General features: G+C 37.7%; 2 protein-coding genes across 6 annotated transcripts in view; one reads left to right on the top strand and one right to left on the bottom strand.

Moving 5' to 3' along the window:
- LOC124163629 (disks large 1 tumor suppressor protein) overlaps positions 1-10633 on the bottom strand; it is a 1021363-nt gene extending 1010730 nt beyond the window's left edge. For 4 of the 5 annotated variants that reach the window (XM_046540661.1, XM_046540665.1, XM_046540663.1 and 1 more), the window contains exon 1: positions 10308-10633. In XM_046540661.1, the coding sequence (XP_046396617.1) occupies positions 10308-10329 (22 nt within the window). In that variant the 5' untranslated portion in view covers positions 10330-10633. The remainder of the gene's footprint in view (positions 1-10307) is intronic. The other variant, XM_046540662.1, reaches the window with a different exon arrangement.
- Positions 10634-10902: 269 nt separating this feature from the next.
- On the top strand, positions 10903-16755 carry LOC124163882. The gene is made up of 4 exons (XM_046540989.1): positions 10903-11109; positions 11262-11433; positions 11517-11645; positions 15431-16755. The coding sequence occupies exons 1-4, from the start codon at positions 10994-10996 to the stop codon at positions 15659-15661; spliced, it is 648 nt and encodes a 215-aa protein (XP_046396945.1). The 5' UTR covers positions 10903-10993; the 3' UTR covers positions 15662-16755.
- The last annotated feature ends 9928 nt before the right edge of the window (positions 16756-26683 follow it).

The raw sequence follows: 26683 nt of genomic DNA, 5'->3' as shown, positions 1-26683 counted from the left end.
GGTCTCTTAAATTGAAGCCACTTTTCATTTACTTACCGAACAGACAAGGATTTAAAGGACTAATTTCAACTTAAGGGTGAATTTATCCGGTTAAAAAAGCATAAACCGCAAAAAAAATTAGCATGAGCATTGAGTATATGCCCTTTCCATCGTTAAACAATATGGTATTTGAATTTACCGTTTATTACAATGAAAAAAGATCAATTAAAAAATAATTTTTTTTTAAATAAATAATACTTGAAAATTTTCTATTTCCCATTTCTATTATATACTATTTTATTATTGTGAAAGTAAAATACAATTTTTTACCCTTTCCCTCCACATTCCATGAGAGTGAGACCCAAAAAACCTCCGATTGTTAGGAGACATACATGTTCATGAATATTTCGACACCATCGAATTTTCGTTCCTCAGTGAACAATGAACATGGAAATATTTTTTTTTCAAATAAAATGGTCCAATCGCATGGCTAAATTTTTCCAATGACGTAATATGAGTAGAGCTATATGAAATGAAATACGCAGACGTTTTTCACGCGTACATAATTATTCTTTTTGCACATAAAATTTAGATTCCCACTGAGTGAACTCATTCTCACCTTCTTGTGGCGTACAAAAGTCCTACAAACCTATGGATTTTGAGAGGAATTTAGCCAGATTGAGTAGCCTACGATACACGATGGAAGAAAATGAATATCGACAAAAAAAGAAAAAATCCATCGCATGGATTCAACATGAACAAGGTGTTCATAAAAACACCTGGTATAAAATTATTTCCTACCACTGACATCTCAATATTTTGCCAAGAAAGAATATATTGGGGAGTGGAATTTCGGAGAGATTATTTCTAACAAACCCTAACACGCAGGCGGGATATATGCTTTCTTCCCGTAAAAGTAAGTTCCCAGGAACTTGGAACAACATAGAATAAAAAAGACGACAAATAATTATTGGGTAGATTAATGATTTTTTTACAATAAGCACCAGGATTTAAGTCACTCAGGTTTATGGGTTATAGATAATTATAGTGATTAAACTTGAAAATAATACATTACTTTTAATAAGAAGTGATTATGAGCTAAATAATTACGAATAAAAAGCATAAGAATGCTAATTTTTTGAAAAATAAAATGCAAAGAAATTTATTGACTATTTTAAGCATTATTCACATTCTGCAACGATAATTAAATTTTTATCGTGGAAATAAAAAACGTAGCAGCGCCTCCACCAGGAAATCGGGTAACTAACCCCGTCAGACATTGGTTGCACGGTGAACCAGAGGAATTCAAGCTGCGTGCAGATAATAATAGCGTTGGGGCTAACTGCTAGTATTTACGGATTTCCATTTGCCCCAAAGAAGATGACTTAATAAATGCCAGAGGTCACTAACGCAATAAACTACTCACTAGTTTGTACAGATTTAAAAAATCGTCATAGGGAATCCATTTCCTACAATTTGAGTATGCTAATATTGGCTTAGATCGAAGGTATTTCTTTTTTGCAAAGGATCCTTTAAGTTATTGGGAAAAATTTTCCGATCATTTAACTCTGAGATGGAAACATCAGATTGATCGAGCTCCAAACCAAAATCACTACTCCTAGTAAGTATATATACCCAAAACGATGTGTCTGGTCGGGTACCTCTGAGCCAACGTGACACAACTTATCATGTTATAATAAATAAAATAGCCTCTGTCAGCCATCCCCTTCATTTTATACAATCCTCTCTCTTTACCCCATCCAATAACCATTCTTGAATGATTTTCTCGACGCTAAAAATCAATTACATCTTCTCTTTAAACAAATTTCTCGGAGAGCTCATTTCAGATTCTATTAGAAAGAAAACTTGTTAATTTCAAATCATTAGGAATTAATTTCCCACTCCCATATTCATTCGTCCACTTTCTAATGGGGTAAATCTTTTCAGGTATGTATAAATAACAGCCTTGATACCTATACTTACGTAGCGTAACCGAAGGATATTATTCTCCAGGCAGTTTTTCCAATCTTCGGAACAGCATACGCCTCAACAAGAAGTGTGGAATTCTCCTCCAGAAATAAATAACTCTGAAAGCTTTCTAATCGGTGATATTCGAGGTTACCAAGTAAATTTTTAAAAATAAAATCTCTCTATTATTATAAAATTACTAGGTAAATCCGATATCTTGGGCGGCTGGGGATTAAAGAATAGATTTATAGAATACTATTTTCCATAACATTTCCAATCGAAAGAGAAATAACGTTCACGAAAAGGATGGCCATGGGAAGGAACGTAAAGGAACAGATGGGGAAAAGAAATATGACTTGGCGCAGACGAAGATATTCAGCAACTGCTCTCGGGCTTCCAGTAAGGTCAATCAATTGTCTCCAACGTTTCGGCTACCAACTGGGGCAGCGTCTTCAAGGAAATGAGTGAAATGAGGACCCGAAAAGGCAAATATCATGCTTATCTTGAAGAGCCCCTATTGCAATAGCATATCCTCCTTCCCAAAATCTGCGATCATAAAATTACGTCCGTAAAAGCCTTATTCAGTACATAGTCCTTCCGATGAAATCAGTTTTTTTTACGCTCAGGCAAAGTTTACAGTTTCCATGGACCCTGAGGCTTTGTAGGGGTCCCCAGGACGTTTTCCCTCTCTTCTCTGGTGAATATTTCCCCCTTCCACTCTCGCTGATCCGCATTGCATGTCCGGACCGCAGTCCACCAAATGTTTATCCGGCTGAGGATGGAATCACAGCTGAGCCTCTACACATGCATCAAGCGGTCAAGTGCAGCCAATGTTTGCGTTAGTGTCGGGTTTAGCAAAAAGGACCTACGGGGTGTCGCGCTGACGAGTCGCTTTTTAAATCGAATTTCCGAAATGTCGGATCAGGTTCCCTTGCACTGCTGGGCCAAGTTGGATGTCTCTTTTGAGAGCGTGTATGTATTTGTGAAATGTAACACAGTGGTATTCCCTCGCACTATCCGAAACATAAGGAAAGATGCGAGGTAAGGAAGAGTAGAGGGTTAGATAAAGAGTTGATAAAGAGAGGTGGGATGGAGTCTTATGGAGAAGGAATATAATCGTGTAAGACCCCACCTCCTTCCGGTGTAGGTAGAAACCTACCTTAATCAATAAATCACTGTTATTGACTATTTTATCTTAATCTCAAGGAAACCACCTCCTCCACTCTCCCCTCTTTACTAGTGTCCCTCAGATAACGAACGGATAAGCTCCTGGACACTCGGAACCTGTGGAATTAACCCGAACTATGCGTCTTGGACGCTGGACTGACTTTTTAGCGTGTAGTAGTACCAACTCCAACGGTACTCTAAAACCCTAAATCACTTTTCACGAACAAGTTCAGGGACAGCGGCAATGACAGCGCAAATATGGCTGTCACATACCCACACATTTTAAGGTATGACGAAGACAACTCCAAGACAACACAACTCTCAACACAAGACGAAGAAAACATGTTTGTTACTACGTCACTGTAAATTGGCAGAAATTCTGTACGTTAGCAATTGCTTAAATAAATAAATAAAATGTCCAACTACACCTATGTGAAATCCAAGTATATCAAAGCCATTGGTATAGTTGCATTGTGATGAGTCAGTAAATAAAAATTGTAGAAACTTTGTATCGTAGGCCCTCAAATGATTAACCTATTCACAACATACTGAAATGGAGAAGTGTTGTCGTACAACTATTATGATTTTGCATCATACAAGAGCAGAGCTCAAATGTTTCCTGGAGTTGTTAAATGATTTCTATTGAGATTTAACCCTTCCCATAATTATTCTTTTGAATAATTATTCTTAAACTGTTCTCTCTCCTTATCTACCACTTACCTCACACCCAAGGTGTACATGATACCCTCACTATGAAATCTTTCCTACTACTCCCAACCAAAATACCCCAACAGGTACGGATATCTCTCATAACCCTCAACATTCTCACTCTCCGACAACCAACATCCTACCTTCTCTTAAACCCCTACACATTTGTTAAAGGACCTAATCAAGGATAAATTGAATGAAACTTGATGTATTCAATGTATCGATCACAATGAAATCTGTCATGTGCTAAATGAAGTGGAAAAGTAAGCTATTTTTTACTTTTGTATCAATGTCTCCAAGTATAGTTCAAAGAATGATATGCAAAATTGTATGCCAATGCTTCGATAAATTTTTTATATCTTCTTCATGGCTACGAATGAGTTAATACAACATTAAACAATTGAGCTCAAGAAAAAGAAAGCTATTTCTTATTTAAACAATAAACAAAAAGACACATTCTTTTTCATCTCTCCCACCACCCAATGCTTCAAACCCACATATAAGGTGCCTTCAAATCTCAACCTCTTTCCAAAAAGTCTACATTACTGTATCACTCCTCATTTCACAGAACACCTACATTAATATATACATGTAATTCCAGCAAACTGCCACATTACATGAGGCAGAAGGCATCAGGACACCAATTGTTTACTTTAATAGAATACAAAAAAGAAGAAAAATATTTAGGTAGACATTGTGAGTGATTTGACTGTCTAAAAGTAGTTGGGACTAGTCTTTATTAAAGTCATTTATGGTTTGGGGGGAAAACCGATATATCTAACCGTTCAACAAAATATCCCTCTCATGCATTCATTTTTTTGGACCTGGTAATACAGTAAGGTTCTAAGATGATGATATCCACATTCTTTTAAAAGATATCGCTCCTTAATTTCACAAGCAATATATTCCTACCTTAAACCAACAATTATTTCACTCAAATACAGAACATTCTATCTACACACCCAAACCCACTCAGCATCATAGCATATAAAACAAATATGGTCTATGTATCCCTTAATACACCGGCTCAAGGGAAATACACAGGTACCTATGCATCAAGATAGTGGTAGAACAGAAAAGCCCACCCCTGGAATTTTCATGCCTGTAAATGGAAGGTAGCAAGGAAATTCTAGCTTCACCATCCTCCTGGCAAATGGATTTCTTTCCACTATAAGTATTCTCAGTTATATAAGAAGTATGAAACCACCAAACTCTATCATATCCTATTCCAGTCCTCTTTGGGTCTCCTTTCGTAGACGTTTTGCAACAAAAAGAATTCCTACTTGCATATGGGCCATTCAAAATTTTATACTCAAGACATACTTAGGCTACCAACTGGAAGTTTTTTTTTTCAATTTCAAATTAAAAATCATCTATCCAGAATTAATTTTCACATTCTGTACAAATCATTAGAAAGTATTGAACATAAGAATATTTTTTCCAAAGTTTGTATGCAAGGTTAAACCTTATTTTCTTAAAGACCGATGAATGTCTTTAAAATAAAAAAAACATAATGTTAGTCCAGAGAAAGCTCTCACCTACGCCAGTAAATGATTGACTATCAGGAAGTTTGAGTTAATTAGATGTTTTTATGGGCAAAAAATTTAGAAGCATAATTTCCTAGTAGTCAAATGTTACGGTTCTTCCCCCAACACCTTCCGATTTGCATATTTATATTCTCACAATTGCCTGCTCAATTATAAAGACACATGATTATGAATCAATAGCGGCAAAAAAATCTATATAACCTTAATAATTCTTTCAGTTCTGTACTATGCAATGTTGAAGTAGCAAGACGAAGATTGCAATCATTACTTAACAGCTTTAAGCAAAATATCATGTCAAATTATTAACCTTGGTCACATGTTGCTCAAGTTCTCTGTGGCAGAAAACATGATAAGCTCCTATTCACATACCTACTGCAGCATATTACAGCTCAACCAAGACAAGAGTATGATTTTATAACTGTAAACCTTCAGATTACAGGAATTGAGAATAACGGAGAGAACAATGGAAATAGATCTCCTCCAATATCTTTTTGCAATCCTCATGATTAAAAGATTTGGACATAACAAATTTTTATTGGATGAGTTGGCATTACTTGGCAGATGAACTATTGGCCTTCTCGTAGAGGGCATAAGCAAAAAAAATCCTAGACTACACTCCAGAATAACAAACAATCTCCTTAATATTAATTCCAACTCAGGTGGAGAATAATTACTTGGAAATGTGATTAGCTAAAGCCATCCTTTAGGAGCCTCATCAAATTATAAGATGCTATATTATCAGAATAAATTTAGAGATATTGACGCATTCATTGCAGATTATGGTAATTCATTACACCAAGGTCATACTCATGAAGTGCTTCCATATATGAACATATATAGAGTCAATTTGGTCCAAAAATGATAATTCACCTAAAAGGAAATTCACAGGAAAGTTTTGCTTCAATGTACAACCAAACAAGACCCAGGAGGAAGTTCAAATCTCTGCATATAAATGGAAAGATAACAAGTAACATCATTGTGACCAATTACAAGGGTCTCCATCCAAGCTACACATCACAGAACATTGCTCACTGACTAAAGGCACTTAACTAATGTTCAGGTAAGTCATAATGTAATTTTCAAACAGGAGTTTTCAAATTATATAGGTAAAGTGATCACGAATGAGGCAACCACTCAAAACCCATGGGAACCACTCAAAATGACGTGACTTCCTGATGTTGAAATTCGAAAATTATGGATATATAAAATATATAAAATTGAATTAATAGAAGATTAGAAGACAGCTTTGTCAAGAAAAGGACATCAGCTCCTTTTAAAGAGTGTGAGTAGAATATCTGAACATCATGCATATGACAAAGAGAAAATTCAAAAGAAACAAAACAGATGCCAATTGCCAATGCTAAGGAACAGATTTAATCACTAAATAAAACCAACCAAAAAAGGGGTCAAAATTACATTATTGAAAAATACCCCTGACACCAAAACAAATCAATCAAACAACTAGACAATGGATATCACACAAGTAGACAAAAAAAGGGATCATTGCAACTAATGTAGAAAGAATATAGTCCTTAGTTGGATTGCATAAATGCAATAAATATTGCTTGCTGGACCATAGCAGATATGGTGATATAATATTCACTATGACCAAGGTATTTGGCACAAATAAACTTCATCAGGGCTTACAGTGCAAAAATTCTTTAAAAAAGTTAAACAAATTGCCATTATAATGAAGCAATTCCAAACTTGGTTTGAATTGCTCTGATATAAAATGGATTTAAAAATATAATTGATGACTTTTCTCAATTGACTGGAAACTTCCCATGTTGGTGGTGTTACAAAAGAATGTTGAAGGTCAAATGGATTGATCACATGAGTAATGTGGAAGATCTCTGATGAGTAGGATAGAAATGGAGTCTATTGAAAATCATGCATAGAAAACAGGACTTAAGTTAATCAGCCGCATCATTAGATACTATGACCTGATGAAAAGAATGGTTGATGGATATGTGAAAGGGAAGAACGGCAGATAAGGTTTAGAATGAGATACATTGAGCAGGTGATGAAGGATGTAAAAGAGAAAATTATTCTTGAGTCAAAAGATTAGCTGATAGTAGAATTGAGAGGAGTGGAGAGCTGTGTCAAACCAATCTTCGGATTGCTGATGATGATTAGATCAATTGATTCCTGGATTAGTGGCAAGATCTGATATAACCTTGGGGGTTTCTGCAGCTTCAAATGATAGGACACCCGAACTTCATAAAAGCTTCTATCAACAAATTATGGGTCTACTGAATGAAATAATAGTATACAGTCTCTTCAGGTAATTACGACATCTAAAGAGTTTCAAGATTAATAACTAATAACTGTGCAGGATGTACAGCAGTTTTTCACGGTCTACAGGTGGTACATAAGTTGGCGACCCCGGCTGATTGACATACAGAATAAAACAAGTCTAGTTTGACACTGACGCATTTCCCCGGTCAATCTTCACCACAATATGCAAATTAAAAAAAGGAAAATATTTAACTCAGTGCAGACCAATTGGACTAACAGCAATTACCTTCCAATACAAATCTCAGATGGGTAAGATATTACTGCATGACGCTAATGCAGATTCGTGCATTCATTGTAAATATCTACCAGGAATTATTTTCTTCAGCTTTATGCCAGTTGTATCCTCACTCTCAGAAAATGTTGCCACTTAAAATCATCATACATCATTTGACAGAATGATTTAAGAATAACACAGACCAAGCAATAGAGTACAAGTATGAAGTGATCCAAAGAGCTTAACAATCCCATATCTATCAGATCAACAATGGTGAAGGACAACTCTAAATGACACTCAGTCCCATTATTCAGTACAAAATAGGAGATTTTATTCTGAATTCAGGTTAAGGCAGATGATTTTTCCTCTAAGAGGCATTTTCAACCCAGACTCTCATGCCAAACATTTCGTTTCCTGAATGCATGGGTACTTAAGCCAAGATGAATTCTAAAACATCCATTGCATCAATTATGGCACTTTGATTACCATACTAAGGCCTCAAAACTTATTAATGGAATCTCAAAAATGTGTTAATTTAAAATATGCATCACAGCATCGCCTAAAGTAATTTTTCATGAACCAACATGTACATTAGGTATCAAATTAACTATCTTACCCATACTACTTTGTGACTGGCGACTATCTATAACAGTTTGATGACCAATTAGGTATCATAAATATTGAAATAATACATCATTATCACAAAATAGTATTAAAAGTTGTAAACAGGTAGTGAACGGTTGTAAACATTTTTATTAAATCGCAAGGCACATATGGAGACCAAAACATTTTTCATGTCATTATTAACTGAAAACCCCCAATGGCTCCAGTTTATACTAAGCTTGGCTCTCAATGTGCATTAAAAAAATTTCATTAGAATAAAACGTGCAATATTAGGTAGTCATTTTCACCTTTCATCATCAATATGTTCTGTAGATGAGCACCATCTGTTTTGACACCCCTTCAATAAGTTTATATAATGACAGCTCTGAATAAAATTCATCAGTATCTAATATCCTCCGAATTATAGATGATTAGTGATTTATAAAAATAATAATTATAAAAATATTGGATACAGTCGATTAAAAAATCAATTACTTGAGCTAAGATTGGTGGTTCTGGAGGACAGTGAAATAACTTTCGTATACGAAGGAAAGGTATTTTAGCTTAGGTTATGTTAACAGATGAAAGGCATATTTTAGAAACATGAAAATAAAGATGAAATTTGGATGAACGTCGCAGAGTTTCCTTATTTTCTCACAAGATTACAGTCGATTGGAATTAGCCCTGACGTTATACTTCCCCGCAACACAACTCCTGCTGTGTTCCACCATAAACAACAAAAATGCTAACGGGAGATAAATGAACCAAGGTATGAAATTTTATCAGAAACCTCAGAAGCATAAAATGGCAACATTTACAAATTCCAATTGGCATGAATACTTTTATCACACCAGGTAAAAACAAATAAAGGGGCGTACTTGGCAATGAAAACATTCAGTGCAACTCTAACAGCGTGCATTCAATCACAATGAGCCATAAGTAAGCCTGGAACTAAATTCTAACACACCATTCAACCACAAATAACCGATACAAATCGGGTGTAAAACGAATGGATGGTGCATCCTTAAATATAAGTAGCTCTCGCTAATTTGGCAATCAACCGAGACACCGGATTTTACGTGTCAACGCTATATTCGACTTCGAGCCAAGTTACACATTCATCCAATATAATATCCACAAAGAATCCGCAACGCTGACAATGTTAAGCCACAGCTGCCTGGACAAAAATATTATCAATTTTATACACGGCATAAATCTTAAATGTCAATTTTGGGCAGTCGCTAAGGTGCAGATTGAATACTCTCTCGGTCAGGAGAAAAGGGTTAAACACAGAAAAATTCAACTTTTATTGACAACTGATGCTACACATGCATTACAAAGTCAAAGATTTTTCACTACAGGCATGCATTTTTAGTCAATACTCAACTGTTATATTCAAAATTACACTAATTTTAGGCATGTATAAATTGGTTGCTTAAGTGTTTTGCTTACACAAAAACGTAACGTGCGGAACAATTGTGCATTGAAAGTCATTTTTCATCTTTTGACACAGAAATTCTGGCATCATAAAGGTAACAAAGAGCGTAAATCACTGGTTCTTAAGGGCGCGTCTCTTTCAGGGATTTGTCATCGCCAGAAGGATTATTGCACCTTTACGATGTTTCAAAATCGAAGCAGTTATAACTCTCAAACAGTACGACAGGATTTTTTTAATTTCCATCACTAATGAGACTAAAACAGCAAAAGCTGTGGAGTATACCAAGACAAATTCCTACTGCTGTGCAAACTAGTCTACTGTTATTCATTGATACAACAAAACACAACAACCAACCAACACCTAGCCCTAAGTAATTTGATCTTACCACCTTGCTTACGAACGGGCATTTTTGATCACTTGTAGTAACTAATGCCCTCAGCAAAGACGTTTAGTCCAATTCGGGTAGTCCTGGATCTGTCGGTCCAACACCTCCCGCGCGGTATATTTCTTATGAGAAATTGTGTACCACTTGCAGCAAGAGATGAATAATCACACTCCTACATAATTTTTATACCTCCAGGATTTCTTAGGAAATACACGACTGCTTGAGTTAGCTCAAATGACACAGAAAAAATTGAAATCTCGAACATAAACAGATCAAAACAGGTCAATATGGCGACCCCGTACCGCAACTACAGACCGACTGGTAGTAGACTGTTCCCATTGGTTATCAAGAGCTCCCTACGTACGAACATGGCAGCAGCCGTAGTACGATAGCAGAAGACGTCTTTTCCCTAATTTTGTATTCCGTTTAAAACTATTAAATCCGCCGAAAATATCAAGGAAAACAATAACTGGAAAAGCATGAATTTATACATATTAATTTTAAAACAATACTGAGCATATACATGGATAATTAAATCATATTCCTGTATTGATTACAAATTCCATTGCGGTTGCTTGCATTTTGTTGCTCATTCTTAACAAATGAAGAGTGATAGTACTACTCGTTTTGTTGTGTTCTCATGAAATCATGAAGTATTGGTAAACGTGACCGAATGAGATGAAGATATGGCACTAAAAACAAGTTCTGGTGCCATTCCTGAAGGATCAGTTGTGCTTTCAGAGAATGAAGCAATCCTTTACCAATGGAAACAAGTCACCTCATGGAAACCGCTTTCAGACGTGTTAGTAGAGTATTTAAGCCGGACGTGTACCTCTTGTTTATCCGATAAAGGCGGAATGTTTTTATCGTACGATTAAGATGAGCCCTAATAATTACATGTGACGCACGTTCTCATTGTCCGATTTCTGCCTTTCTTTCATTCTCATGCGTTAGGTGGCCTCTCAAGTTTGGGATGCCTCTATCAGGGATGGCCTGCTCGGTAACAGCTATGTATATAAACAATCATTATAGAAATGCGTTAAAACTTGGAGCGCATGGTCGAATAGTTTCTTTTCTTCCCACTGTCATTATTCCAGCAATAGCTGCATCTGTATATCACCAACAGGTATTTGCTAATAGTTCATGATATGCGAAGAATTATCTCATGGAATACTAACTTTCTAACGATGAACATATTCTGTATTTCAGAAAGTGTTGTCGGAAATTCTTGTCTTGCGAAGTGAATGCCCAGTTTGTCTCCAAATCCGCTCTGCTGCTGTGCAGGCATTTTTTGGCAGCCTGTACCCAACTTTACTTGCACCATTTGCTGGTTTCATGGTATGGTTGGAATTATCATTAGCGTTTGTCCATATACCCTGTGCCGTGTTAGCTGATAAAAACTCATGAATTCCGGTGTATTTCTGTTTCGATTTGCATCTGGCACTCTGTCAGTTAATGTTATTTTTATCATTTTTAGGCCATTTGCCGAATTTACATCAAAATAGATCTCGTCAATCTATAAAAATATGCACATGTTCGGATAAAATGCAAGATTCGCAATCGCTATCAAGAAATCAGTCAATTAGCAACCATACACACATAAAATAACATACAGAATTCGCAATGGGTATGAGGGGAGTATGTTGAAGTATTTGAGTACTTAATCTGAAAGACCCTCAACATTCTCCACCATGTATTCACCTATTGAATAAAAAGTTTTCTTAGTCAATAATTTTTAGCTATAGCTTTGAAATCCTTCAAGTTTATTTTTAATATGACATCTGTTTGAAGAATATAGAAAGTCTTCATTGAAATTGTTTTTGGACTTATGACTACAAAGTAATCTAGATCATTTATGTGTCTTGCACGGTGGGAATGTAATTTTTCACAAAAGTAGTTGACTCTCTCAAGCAAATTTTAGTAGCTTGTATATACATTTACCCTCTCTATGTGGCGGACAGATACATTGAATTTTGTGTTGCAGGCAAAAAGTGTGGCAGACCGATATACAGGCTCATTTGTCTAGCATTGTTAGATATTAATCGCTGTAACTTGTTATTGCTGAAATTCCTATAGAAATAAAATTTTGAATGTAAAATAAAATTTGAAAAAATGCAAATAGCAATGAATGATGTAAAATGACTTCATAATATTTTTTTACGTTACATTTTACTTATTTACCCTCCACACTTGTGCCTCAGGAAGAAGGTTAGCACTAATTGTACGAGGGTTAAGATTTTTCGCACTACACAGTCTTAATACCAGATAGCTCGAAGAAACGTATAAAATAATATTTATGCATCAGGTCATATAATGTTATTATATATGACTTTCTTTCATACTAGGAGTATTTTTGTATTGAGAGCATTGCCCCTCAGTATTATGCCATAGCCAATGTTACTAAGGAAAAAAATTAATACTGCATGAGTACAGTGAAACGAATTGACGTGTGCCAGTGAATAGGAAGCACTAGAGGTTCAGGAGGGTAAATTTTAATCCTGAAATTACTCCAAACAATAGGGTAGTTTCCTTCATCAAAGAAAACGAAAGGCATTGATTGCAATTCATTACCCACCATTTGTGTACTCATAATATACAAATTATTTGGTTTTAGAAATCCCAGTTTAGACGAATGTCAATGGACAATTTTAACCTCATTTGAAAAAGGCCGGATTGGCGGCCATGCGATGCCATTCCACGTCACAGGGACCTAGATGCTATATGAGTAGTCAGGAGTTTTACATCGTCTGAGATTACCAATGCATGCATGAGGCACAGACCTCAGGAAAACATCTCTTAATAATAACTTATTGAAATTGCCTATGGTCGGAAAGTTTCGTTCGTTTATTTAAGCCAAGCACTCCCTGCTAGCAGCCTGCATCGTAGCGGCGTTCAAGGCCTCACATCAAGGTGGCCTCACACAGCAGCCGCCGGAGCCAGAATGACGTTACACGAGCTTTTCCCAGTATTCATACTTAGCCGTCGTATTTCCACAGGCTTGAAATTTTTCACTTTTCATTTAATTGCAAAAAATAGATATCGTCATTTAAAAATCTAAAAGCGTGAAATACATTCTAATCATTTGATTTCGGCAATAAAAAAATAGGAAACCTCTCTATTACTGTAGACCATTTACTATGCATAAAAGCTATGTTTTCCATGAAGCAGAAGGACTGTAGTTCGAATCCTGGTTAAGGTGAAAATTTTCCATCTTTTTTCGGCCATTTGTCCATTTCCACACCACCACAGTGTCATCGCAGTGTGTTTTTGTTCCTGTCTCTTTATTTCATCTTTTATTTGTATTATGTGTGAATATTTGCCAAAGACGACACATGTGAATGTGATGTGGTACAAATCTATGCATGCATTAAAGCTAAAGCTTCCATGTTATGTTTTCAAGAAAAACTGTCTTTAGCCCAGAGGGTTGCTTCTATGTCAAAATTTTGATAGCTGACTCTGCTGTCATCCTCTGGGACTGACAAGGAATCTTTGCTAAGTGCTACTTATGGATTTCTTTCACTCTTTGAAATGTACTGTTCTAAAGGGAAATATGAATTGTGTGAAATCTCTGATGGCCTTAGATCCAAGTTATTGCGATTTGAAAAGTAATGGTAGGCATTCTACGCAGCACATATTAACCCTGATGGAATGGTCTTAGAGTTGCCTTGGTCGTGGCTGGCTCCTAACAGTTAGTGGCTCTGTAGCGTGTTATACTAGCTTATTACCTTTAATTTTCAAATTGCAATCTAGGCTCTAAGGCCACAAAGGCATAATTCTTCACTACATTTCACACAGTTCATTTTTCTATTTTGGACAATACACTTACCAAGGATGAATGAAATCGATGAGAAGAGCAGTTGGTAAAAGTTCCTTGTGAATGTCTTTACCAATAATTGCTGAATCTTGGGTTGGGAAAGAAGTACCACCTCATTGATTGATTTTTCCCATATCTTTTTCATATGAAGTGTGATTGCAGTCCACATAGGACTGAGTTAAAACCCAGTTTGGGTTTTGTTCCGCTCTTCTCCAAACTCATAGCAATGTGGGGAGAGGGACCACTCAGAGTGTTACCACAGCAGCTGTGGAATTTCTCCCGAAATGCAACTATGTATTATGAAGCAACTCAGTGTGAGCTTGAGCATTTGTTGCTGTTTGGTAGGAGCTAAAATGTTAGTTCGAAATGGCTAACGACATATTGTTCAATGATTCAAAAGTCTCCATGTAGTACTGTTTTAATTTTTCCATTCGAGGAGGCAGAGAATATGCTCTGTAGCAGTCTCCTGGCATGCTGAGCAAGAGCTGACTGCTCACTCCCTCTGAATTCACCCTATAGCTTCTTAACCCTCCAGCAGGCGCGCCATATTCTCTGACACTAGCGGGCGCGCGTGGCACTCTGTGCAACACTTGGTTTTCCGCTGATATTAATAAGAAAAACTCGAATTAAGAAGCGTACATTCATACCTTGTTGGAATAATTGGTGCATTTGGTTCACTGACCAGCTACTAATAATAACGTGAGGCCGAAGCGGCATAATGTTGCACTTTGTGCCACTGCGCGCCCGCTGGAGGGTTAACCATATTGATTGCTTGAGGATTCACTGGTTACTGGGAACGCATTCTAAAAGTAGATATTGCTGTCAAGGTGGAGAAGAATAGAATAAATTGTGACTCGGGTTTTCAAATTAGCATACATGGATACCAATCATGCAACACTTGACCGTCCACAGGAAAAATCAAGTTGATGGTTTGAGGCATCACTTTATGGAAGTTGCTCATGATGAATGAAAATTGTACTTTGTTTTTCCACATAAATATTTATTTACACGCGATCGCGGTTTCGACGCACTGCGTCATCATCTGGCGAGGAGTACAATGAAAGATCGTCTCATATACCTGACCATGTAACCAGAGTAGTGGGGGGGTGGGTAATCAAGAGGTAGCGGGAGGTTGGGAGGCTCCATATAAGGCAAACTTTTTGTGGTGGAGTTGTTAGCATGCATCCGCTGAAGCCTGAAATAATTAATTATATTTCTTATAGAATACTGAATTTGCTCTTTCCATGTATTTTACATTGCATTCTATGATAGTAATTTTTGTTTTACTTCCATTTACCTCATTTTACAGTTAGCCACACGGCATTACACCTATGATGTACCAGCCATCACTGAATCACCAAAGGAAACATTAAAGTTGTGGTTTAAACTATTTAAGCGAATGAATGGAATTCTGGTTGCAGCGGCTTGTGGTCATGCATTGTTTGGGGCAGGACTAGCATTCTTACAAGTCAAATCCATGATCAAAATGAACGAGAAGCTGCTTGCTGCAGAGAAAGAAAATGCTCTCCTGGATTCTTGATGACTGCTGACAGAGGAAATATTAGAAAGCACCAATAATCAAGACAACTTGATTTGAATTCATTCAAAATCTCATGTATGACAGAGGAGACATCTAGTCATCATTGACACGTTTAAAAAAATTTGTATCAAAATTCTTATAGTACCCTCTCTCTCCTCAGTTAAAAATTTGAGTTGATGTGCAGAATTTAGTTCTCTTAAGTGTTGTCTTTCTATTGATGGATCCTTAACCATTTTATAATATCTTCCATCATTTATATCCATTAAGAAGTCCTTTCTTGGCCTTCCCTGTTTCCTCTTTGCCTCGTCCCAATTTCAATTAAGTATGTACACCACTCGGAGTGTCGAAGCTGGTGTCCCTCAAGCCTTTCTTTTCCACTATCTATTATTTCCAGTGGTTGACGCCTCTCCTTTATCATCCTTAGCCCATGCTCGTTGGTTAATTTTCTTGTCCACTTAACTCTGAGTGTCCTGCGCTGACACCACATTTCAAAAACCTGGAGCTTATATTTATCTTTCTCTATGTGAGTCCAGCTTTTCCATCCATTCATAGTATAATTTTACTTAAATTATTAATGTAATGGTGATGACCACTAGATGTCTCCTCCATTGGAAGTAGTTCAAAAAGAGTCTTATTAGATCTCTGTCCTAGATTTTCATGTCAACTCGAAATTAAGTTAACTTGCTAATTGGGGCTTTGGCAAATGCACTCTGATCGGGGAAAGGTGCAATTTTAAATTTGCATTTCCCTTTTAATTGAGTGAAGGTAAAAAGTTGGTGGTTGTGTTGCAAATGAAGTGTAGTTGAGTGCTTGGGAATGAATGGAAAGTTATCATGATTCATTTTTCTCAACTGTATTACATGTGGATCATCTGTTTTGAGCAGACGGTGCCTTTAGTGTTTTATTGAGTGGTGTTCTCTTTACAGAGAATATGAATTAGAAAAAAACCACTCTTTAGTTGAAATGAAGAATCCATAATGGTTGATGGACTGTTTAAGGTCGCCAATTGACTTTGGGCTAACCATTGTGGTACCTGTTTATTAAAGAGTATTTTCTGTGAAAATATTTTGCATACCTTTTGGCTTTTTGAGTCATTTTGTTAGAAAAAAGTGGATGTAATTTACTGAAGCATAAAAACGTGTAAATTAATAGTATTACATTCTTAATTAATGTCGTAATTTAGTTGATTTTCCTTGGAGTATAAATTAAGGTTGGTAAGAAAATTATTTAGACTGATTCGTGATCATGGTTTTTCCACTAAAAATCTAATTTTTGCTAAATTCCATTTTTTTTATCATTGTAGCTCAATGGGTCATTATCCCATGTTGAAAAAAAATCATTATTTCAAAAGTACCTTTTGTTTGATTCTTTAGATATATTTATTAGTTTTTTTGAGATTCTACAACATTTAATGGGGAATATTCCCATACTGGGGTCAATGGCATATTTTTAAATTGTACTAATAAAAATTGTTTTTATTGGCCTTTATTATAATTACTTTCATAATTTATTATCAACAAAGGACAGGCAGTCCCTGAGTTGTGGACAACTTAATGTCATTCTGTGGATATGCTCCTGGGGCTCTACTTAATCATATTAAAATTGTTAACTTTTAATATCTTGCTTTCTTCAAATTATGGTAGCACATATCTACAATGGTCCAAATAATCCCTTCCTAATTTTTGTGCATTATCCACATACAATGAATATGTAGTATGTAAGCGGCTTAAACTGCTACCTATAAACCTACCTACCTACATGTTCATCACCATCAACATTTGTCAACAATCCTGAGATTGGTGTGATGCAGCTATAAATTTTTCCCACCTATCCGCTAGCCTTTTCATAGTGATGTATTTTTTCTCTTTTACATCCTTTATAACCTCTCCCATGTTACTTATTCGAGGTCATCCCTTGCCCTTCTTCCCTTCCACTTGTCCTACCTTATGCTAAAAATATATTATATTATAGTACATAATTTGATGAAGATTCACTATAGACAAATGGTGAAAACAAATGAAACCTAATATGATACATGTTATTGAATGAAAATATTCAAATTAGATTATTTGAAACACAATATCTTTACATATAAGTAAATTTTAAAGTGCCAGGCACCAGTTTTTTTTTTTTTTTTTTTGCTTTCCTTACTCTGTAACAGAGGCAATCTTCCATCTTCAAATAATTTAGAGTAACAACTGCACTGCAGGCTGCAACCTTGTCACTGTGAAAGGTGCATTCAAATAACCCCTAGAGCTGCACTGACAATTTGCAAGTACTAACTACTGGTAGCAGTGGCGTAACTATGTGGGGATAGCTTGTGTTGGAGCTAGTAATTTCACTTGTTCACTATTAGCTAAATTTGTATTGCCACAAAATTCTTAATGGAGGGATAGGTCTAAACAAATGATCAGAAGAGAAAGATAAGGCACTCATAGGACTAAGAAAGATTTGGTACTTTCCCAGCTAATAGGCTAGAAGAGTACTCAGGATCGCCATCGGGTCAGAAACTGCATTAGTGCAGACATTTCGATGTCCAATTTGGTCATTGATTGCCCTGAGGACGAGGGCCGAGTCAGACATCGAAACATCAGCATTAATGCATTTCCTGACCGTGGTAATGCTGAGAACTCTTCATGCTATTTATAGTGCTCCTAGATTGTGGTAAATAAAAACTTCACTAATCAATAAATAAAAAGGCTAAAAATTTGTATTAAAAATCTGAGTAAAGATCCAATTTGTAATGCATGCGGTCAAATATACTGTTAAAAAAACCCTTTTCCATGGAAAAATGATAATTTTAATGACCCAAGTCCAGTTCCAATCGCAGAGGAGAAGTTTGTGGAAGCAGAAGTAAGAGGTATGGGCCATATCTTACCAGTGCAGAGTTGTACTGTGAGGGGTACATCTGATTGTGGCGGACAATATTTCACAAACACAAAGATACAAACCAAAAATATCAAAGCTTTGGTCCTCATAGTCATTTATTGCATGATTTTCAGAGACAGTAATTTTTCTGTCCCAAAAAACTCAAATCTGGGTCCCTGAAACCTGGGTCTTTCAGGGTCCCCAATTCAAATTTTAGCCTGTGTATATAAATTTTGCTGTGTTCATTGTCAGTGATTTTGAGTGTTGATTTGGATTCATAATAAGGCCAGAGCATTTTCTCAGATCAAGCCGCAGACGAGTGAATATCACACTGTCAGGGTTGGGGTTAGTCATAAGAGTCTAAACCATAAAAATTGTGTAAAACCGAAATTATGCTTAATAGGCAAAAATTCGCATCCACGAAAATCAAGGAGCACTAACCATTTATCATCTTATGTTCATAAATTATTAATATTATTTCTGCATCTTGTTTTCAACATTTTACCTCCTCTTTTGAACCTTTTCCAATGACAAACCATTGAATTTGTGGTGGTGAGTAGCAAGAAACAGGTAAGGGAGAGAATTTTTCGTGAATGAAAACAAATTTATGCATGTTTAGTTTCATCTGTCACTTATTTTTGCAACTTTGTGATCATTATTAAAAAAATTGTTGCATGTTTGATTTCCCTATTGATTTTTACATTTCCTGTATATGCTGGTCAATTATAGTCAAGTGCAGGGGCGGATCCAGGATTTCTTTCTGGGAGGGGCACAAGCAAGGCCGTATCCAGGATTTTGTTCAGGGGGGGGCACAAGGATACCTCGTCATACAAAACGAACGAAATGATAATGGGACCGTATTAAAAATCTAGCATATTTTTACGGGTCTGGGGGGGGCACGTGCCCCCGTGCCCCCCCCCTGGATCCGCCTATGGTCAAGTGGCTAATGAGTTGACTTCAAAGTAAATTGGACGACCAGCTTGTTTCATAAGTGGAAGTGCTGCTGGCTGCAGGGCCCATAGGAATTAAGGCAAGGGGGGTTTCAGGCTCAAAACACTGAGGGTGTGGAATACATTTAATCTTAATTTATCAAATATAATCTTTGTGTTTGTGAAATATTGTCCGCCACAATCAGCCCACATAGCAACGAACCTCTCTGAGACGTCTCACTATGGTCTCGAATGACTCGAATATCACGTATGTCTCGGAGATGTAATCGTGAGACGTTCAGGAATTATTAAAAAAAAACGTATTTTACGCCATCAATGCCTTCCATATATATTTTTTGGTGCAAATCTGCAGTTTTGATTATTAAAATCACGACTTTTAATATGGGTTTCTGATTTTCAAAAGGTGATCCATCACAAAATTTGACGCTAAAAATGATCGAGAAAAGTAGGCCATAACTGTATAATTTAAATTTAATTGTTTTTTTGCCTAAATTTAAAGCATACCATAGTACAAAGTCTAATGAGACATCTCAGAGACTTATATGAGACGTCTCAAAAGATGTCACATAGACAATTTTTTTGGACATTGTGACATCTCCGAGAAGTCTCAGAGATGCCTCTGAAGCTCTCAGAATGTCTCTGAGATGTAACATGTGATATTCGAGACGTCTCAGAGACGTATTCGAGATGTATTTCTGCTATGTGGGAGATGTACCCCTCACAATACAACCCTGGAGGGGCCCTCCTCTAGAAAATTTTTCAGATAAATGGTTCAAGTGGTGAGTTTTACGGCCTTCTGAGGGATATTTTATTAAATTTACACTATTCTGTAAGTAATATTAATCCAATTAAGTGAAATGGATTAAAGTTAAAAATTTCTCTGAGCTCTGGGGGGAGGGGGGTTTATCCCGCAAAACCCCCCCTTGCTGTGCCACTGGCTGGCTGAGGACTTTCATATCATATGTTGTATGTATAACTACATAGTGTGGATAACATTATTTCGCTGAGCATATTTAGAAGAATATATGCAAAAAGAAAGTTACCTAGGGTTACCATCATGGTTTATCTGACATTCAAATATCTAAGGATACAAGGATGCACTCCCACAATATGAAGTCGCAATCCCATAAGTAAGGATCAAGTCGGGAATCAATTCGAATGTATCTGATTGATAGCGATAGATGCGGTGGTAAAGAGATAGAGGCGGTGGAGAACTAGAACTCAAATTTCGCGGGTAATGAAAAAGCGCTACCAACGGACTCAAGCTGCACTACGCGGTGCCGATTGACAAAGGGCTTTTAATTCGGCTGTCACAAAGATTCCATTTAAAGTCAAATATTTGGCTTCAAAATTTCTACACTTCTATTACTGTGTTTACTCAGATATGTGTACGATAATAAAAAAACAGTAAAAGTACAGTACAGAAAAAAGAAACATCGGCCACGATGGAAAATACGAGCGAAATTCAAACCGATCGTTTTGAACAAAGTAAACTCAGATATTTCATAAAATATTTTGCACTTTCAAACAAAATGAATGATGATTATGAACCACGTATTTACAATGTAATTAATGGCAATTAAGTCGGCCATTATTTGAAACTTCGACTGCGAATACAACGAAGATCTCCTCATGTCTTTTGTTATCCCCGCAGCATTCCCACGTACTTAAAGATTCGCATCCCTTTTGTTAGCCGGGGAATCATTTCATTGGCGCAGTTTCATGTAGGTGAGATATTTAAAATACAAAAATTAAACTTTTACACATGAATTTGCTAATTAATCAATGAATTTATTAAGAAAAATAAATATAATCCTATCAACTGCATAGATACAGCTCAAACGGACACGTTTGGGAGTGAAAAAAGTTAATGAAAAATTCCATTAAAATATTCAAACTGTAATAAAATTTCTGCTTTAGCGAGTGTTTTAATGGTATAGACAATGGAAATTAATACTATAGATGACATGGGAATGGAAATTCCACTCAAAACTGTAGATCCTAATCAAATTGTATTTTGGTGATGGTTTTCCGGGTTTACACCGCGTTGATACATGTTTTGCGGACGACAGTTTCGGGCGCGTTCCAGCTCCCGTCTTCGGGTCCAAATGATTTGCAGATCTGTGATCCTTATTTATTTACAGCTAGTCAGACGGATGTTGATTTTTAATTCCATTGTTGGAAAAGCCGTTTGAAAGATGAGGATAAAGGATAGCCGTCTTCCCTATTGAAGTTTTTTGGATGACTCGCTATTTCAATCGCCTCCCTTATCAGCCTAGGGAAATATTTATTTTCCCTGGCGATGATTTTCGATTCCTTGAAAAGTATGACGTGCCCAGGTTCCGACCATGCATGCTCTGCAACCGCAGAAAGACGAAAATTTTTCTTTTCGGTTGCCTTAAGATGTTGCGGAAGCCTCCGTAACAAATTGTATTTTGTTGTGGAATACCAACACATGGGGATAGAGGATTGAGGGATTTCGTCGTAAACAGTGATAATGGAATACAAAGGACCTTTTAGAAAACTTTAAAGTCTTTTTTACATGAGGCACCAAATAGTGCAGGTTAGAACTATATTAATTTCTCATTGTGGAGTGGATTGTGAGAATGCACAAATGAAATTAGAATGGACTATGTTGTCACAATATGTCCATGAATTCTCGCATGTGTTCTAGCTCATTGCTTTACCCGATGCAATTTTGACTGCACCATTGTGCACATGTCAGATTGCAAAAGTATGTCCCCCATGCAAAATGGCCTTAATTGAGGGCTCTGCTTATGAAAGATAGAGTTAACAGAGAAAAGATGGATCTTACATTTACCAGCAATACACAGCACAGGTAAGTGTGGACATATTCGTAGGTGTATTTAAGGAGGGGGCACATGCTCCCCCAGACCCTCAAAAAATAGACAAGATTTTTAATACAGTCACATTATCATTGCGTTCGTTTTGTATTACAGGGTATCCTTGTGCCCGCCCCCAGAAAGAAATCCTGGATTCACACTTCATGTATTGGGGAGAGATGAAATGTCAGGGGATATAAATAGTGGCCTGTCAGGGGTAAAAATATTGGCACTAAAAAATTCAGGGTGTATATATGAGGGTGACCATGGGCTCTCAAGAAATGAGGAAAATGTTTAAACCTTAAGTTGCTGACTACTTACAGGTTATAATTCAATTGTATTACCTCTTATTCATCCACTAGTACTATAATGCCTCATTATTTTTATTTTTTCCCCAATATTTTAATTATGAAATACCATCTGATGTTTTTATTATAAATTTCTTTACTTAATCTTAGGTTTATAATGCATGGTATGTGGCACAAAGTGGTGAAAACCGAGTAAATTAGATATTTCTTTTATTATCATGGTATTCTACCTATTAAGGTAGGTTTCCATGGAGTACTCAAGAAGTGATCTGGGAGCCTCCCTTTCCTTCCAGCACTGCCTTCTTTAATTTACTGTAAGGCCTACTCCCTTTCAATCTATCTAAAAATCCTATTCTTTTCCTTCCCCTCCCTCGTTTCCCTAACATTCTACCCTCAAACACCTTTTTCAACATCCCCTCCCCGCTTAGCACTAACTCCATCCATACTTTCTGTCTCCAGCCGTATCTCATAGAAGCTGCCTCTCCTCGCCAACCATATCCAGCACTTCGTCGTTCCTTTTCCTCTCCGTCCATTTCACCCTCTCCATTCTTCTCCATACCCACATCTCGAATGCCTCCAATCTTCTCTCGTCTTCTTTCCTCAGTGTCCACGTTTCCGCATCGTAGAGAGCTACACTCCAAATCAAACTCTTCCCTAGCCTTTTCTTTAAACTCTTACATAACAATCCTCTCAGAAGCTCCTTCCTGTTCATGAACGCCTACTTCACTAATGCAATTCTCTTCCTGATGTCCTTACTACTGTACCCGTTTTCCTCTAACGTACTGCCTAAATAGTTGAATTGCTCAACCTGCTCAAGTTTTTCACCACCTACCTTTATCTTGAGTCTCACATTCCTCACTCGTGATGCTTTACAAAACTGCATAACCTTAGTTTTCTTGTGATTAATCCTCATCCCATATTCCTCGCAACGCTCGTATAATGCATCCACTAGAGCCTGAAGTCCCCTTACTGATTGGCTAATCAACGCCTGATCATCCGCGAATCTCACTGATTTGAACATCATTCCTCCCACTTTTATTCCAGCTTCTAACTCATCCCACCCTTCCCTTACCATCTCTTCAGTGTACACGTTAAAGAGCAGCGGCGATAGAGGACAGCCTTGTCTCACACCTCGGCCAATGCTTGCCCACCCATATTCTCCGTCCGCTACCCTCACTTGCGCAGTCTGGGCCTTATACAGATTACGAATTAGTCATCTATCCCTCCAATCTACACCTATTCTCTTGAGAATATCCATTAACTTTACCCAGTTCACCCTATCAAACGCTTTTTCAAAATCCACGAAACACGCATATACGTCCTGGTCATATTCTAGGTTCCTCTCCACGAGGGACCCCATTATTGCTATTGCATCACGAGTTAACTTCCTCTTCCTCCAAACTGATCCTCGCCCAAATACTCGTTTGCCCTTGCCTCCATTCGTCTTTTCAATATCCTCAGGACCACTTTCGCCGCATGTGATATTACCTAGGCTGATAGTCCTATAATCTCCGCATTCCACTGCTTTCTTCTTTTTCGGAAGCGGAATTAAAACCGTCTTCACGAAATCCTCCGGCCAACATCCCTCCTCATAGATCCTGCACACTAGTTTGAAAAACCTTTTCTTACCTTCCTTCCCTAGATGCTTCAGAAGCTCACACGGGATATTGTCCACGCCTACTGCTTTTCTAGCCTTCATATCAGGAAGTGCTCTCTCTATTTCCGAATCTAATATCCCCGGCTCAAGATTATCCTCCTCCACTGCACTTTCCTCCACTAGAGTCAACCTCTCTGGTCTGTTCATTCCGTCATACAGATCCTCCACGTATTCCTTCCATCTACTCTGTATCTTTTCTCGCTCGGTTGGCATCCTCCCATCTTTAGCCTTAATTTTAGACATGGCTTGTCCTCTTTTGCCGCCTGATAGCGACTTAACTTTGGCGTACAACTTTTACATACTTCTCCATCCTTCTGGGACTTTTCCATTTCCTCACACTGTCTAATCCACCAAGCCTCCCTTGTCCTCTTAGTTTCACATCGTAATCTATCATTCAATTCCCTATACATTCTTTTGCCCTGTTCTGTGTCCACTTCCTCCATTCCCCTTATCATGTTCTCCATTATCCACGGTTTCCTTATCCTTCTACTGTCTACATAACCAATTGACTTCTCAGCCGCTTTGACTATTCCCGTTTTAATATTATCCCATCTTTCCTCAGCAGTATTCGTACCTTCAATCTCCCGTATACCCATGTCCACTAGTTCCTGATATTCTCTCCTCATCCTCCCCTTCAGGGCTTCAACATTCCATTTCCTCACCCTCCTGCCTTTCATGAGTCTTTTGAATCTTACGTTGCATTTCATAAGCACTAGGTTGTGGTCCAAATCCGCATCTGCTGCAGGGAAGCTGTGCGAGTTTTTCACACTATTCCTAAACCTCTGTCTTACCATAATGTAGTCTATTTGATATCTCCCCACATCCCCTGGACTTTTCCATGTGTACCTTCGCCCTTTATGATGATTGAACCACGTGTTTGTGATGAATAATTTGTTTCTCCTACAAAATTCTGCTGCTTTCTGTCCCCTGTCGTTCCGTATTCCTAATCCAAATCAGGGGCGGATCCAGGATTTCTTTCTGAGGGGGGCACAAGCAAGGCCGTATCCAGGATTTTGTTCAGGGGGGGGCACAAGGATATCTCGTAATACAAAACGAACGCAATGATAATGGGACCGTATTAAAAATCTTGTATATTTTTGAGGGTCTGGGGGGGGCACGTGCCCCCCCCCCTGGATCCGCCTGTGATCCAAATTATCCTACTTTGTCCAGTCCAGTTCCCCATCACTACCAGATTTTTCTCACCTGGTGTGTCTCTAATTATTTCCTCAAGCTGTTCATACACTTCATCTACTTCTTCCTCCCTATGATTGCTAGTGGGCATGTAAACTTGGACCACCACAAGGTTGGTGGGCCACGCCTCAATTTCTACCACCAGAATCCTATCGCTTACCTGGTCTATACCTACCACACGTTTACCCATCTTCCCGTTTAATACTAAAGCTACCCCTCGCTGGCTTTCCTCTCCACCACTATATATAACCCTATAACCATTTTCCAATAGTCCCCCCATCCCTCCACCTCACCTCGCACAATCCTAAGATATCTATCCTCCCTTTATCCATTTCCCTTTTGATATTTTCTAACTTCCCCGCCCTCATCATAGTCCTTACATTCCACATCCCTACATTTATAGCCAACTTCTTCTTTTCTTCCTTCTTCATTGCTGCTGCTGATGATAAGTCTCTGCAAGGATTTCGCATGTTGACGACTCCGAGGACCTTGTCGACCTCGCTGCCGTGCCCGACACCTGCCCTATGCAGACGGATCCTGGGCGATGAGATTCCGAGGCTCATTTGGTTGTACTCCATGTTTTCAGGGAAGAGATAGTTGGTAGGGTTTCCCACTTCCATTCCAACAGTGTTTTTCACGTGACACCATCACGTGGACTACCTTTCGTCTGGCTCCTACCCTTCGACCAATCTGGCATGGGTGGCCCTACCAGGAATATTTTAGAATTAATCCCGCCAGTGCAGCTCTAGGGGTCATAGGAATGCACAAGCCTTTCCACTGCGACAAGGTTGTAGCCCAAGGGAAAGGAGATATTTCAATAATTTCCTCAAAATTTAATTCCATACAATGTGTTTCATTGTCACTACATCATTCTCAAGTGCATCATTTACAATCTAGAGTGTCCTTATAAAGTTTCTTTTACTATATTGGAGAGGGAGAGTAGGGGAAGGATGGAGGTAGGGTGTTGGAGGGTAGGGATGCATCCAACACCCCTGACCCCAGGGGTAAATTTTTAGCAAAAAAATTCTACTCCGTTCTCGGGTATTGCTGGATTCAGCTACAGAAGACTAAACGTCAAAATCTTTCCTAGTTCTTGTGCTGTGTATAGAATTCCGATAGCAGCAGTTAATGTGTATGCATGGTGTAATGAGATCAGTATATTAGTAATTATCATTTAGGACGGGCCAGTTGGAGGGGGTATGATT

This window comes from Ischnura elegans, chromosome 8 (genome assembly GCF_921293095.1).
Source record: "Ischnura elegans chromosome 8, ioIscEleg1.1, whole genome shotgun sequence".
NCBI classification, from domain to species: domain Eukaryota; kingdom Metazoa; phylum Arthropoda; class Insecta; order Odonata; family Coenagrionidae; genus Ischnura; species Ischnura elegans.
The sequence above is the reverse complement of the archived record's forward strand: the minus strand, read 5'-3'. Positions and strand labels throughout refer to the sequence as shown.

Coding starts and splice junctions, on each gene's coding strand:
- LOC124163882 (XM_046540989.1), top strand. CDS start 10,994: ATGGCACTAAAAACAAGTTCTGGTGCCATTCCTGAAGGATCAGTTGTG. Junction 11,110..11,261: donor TGGAAACCGCTTTCAGACGT/GTTAGTAGAGTA, acceptor CTCATGCGTTAG/GTGGCCTCTCAAGTTTGGGA. Junction 11,646..15,430: donor CACCATTTGCTGGTTTCATG/GTATGGTTGGAA, acceptor CTCATTTTACAG/TTAGCCACACGGCATTACAC.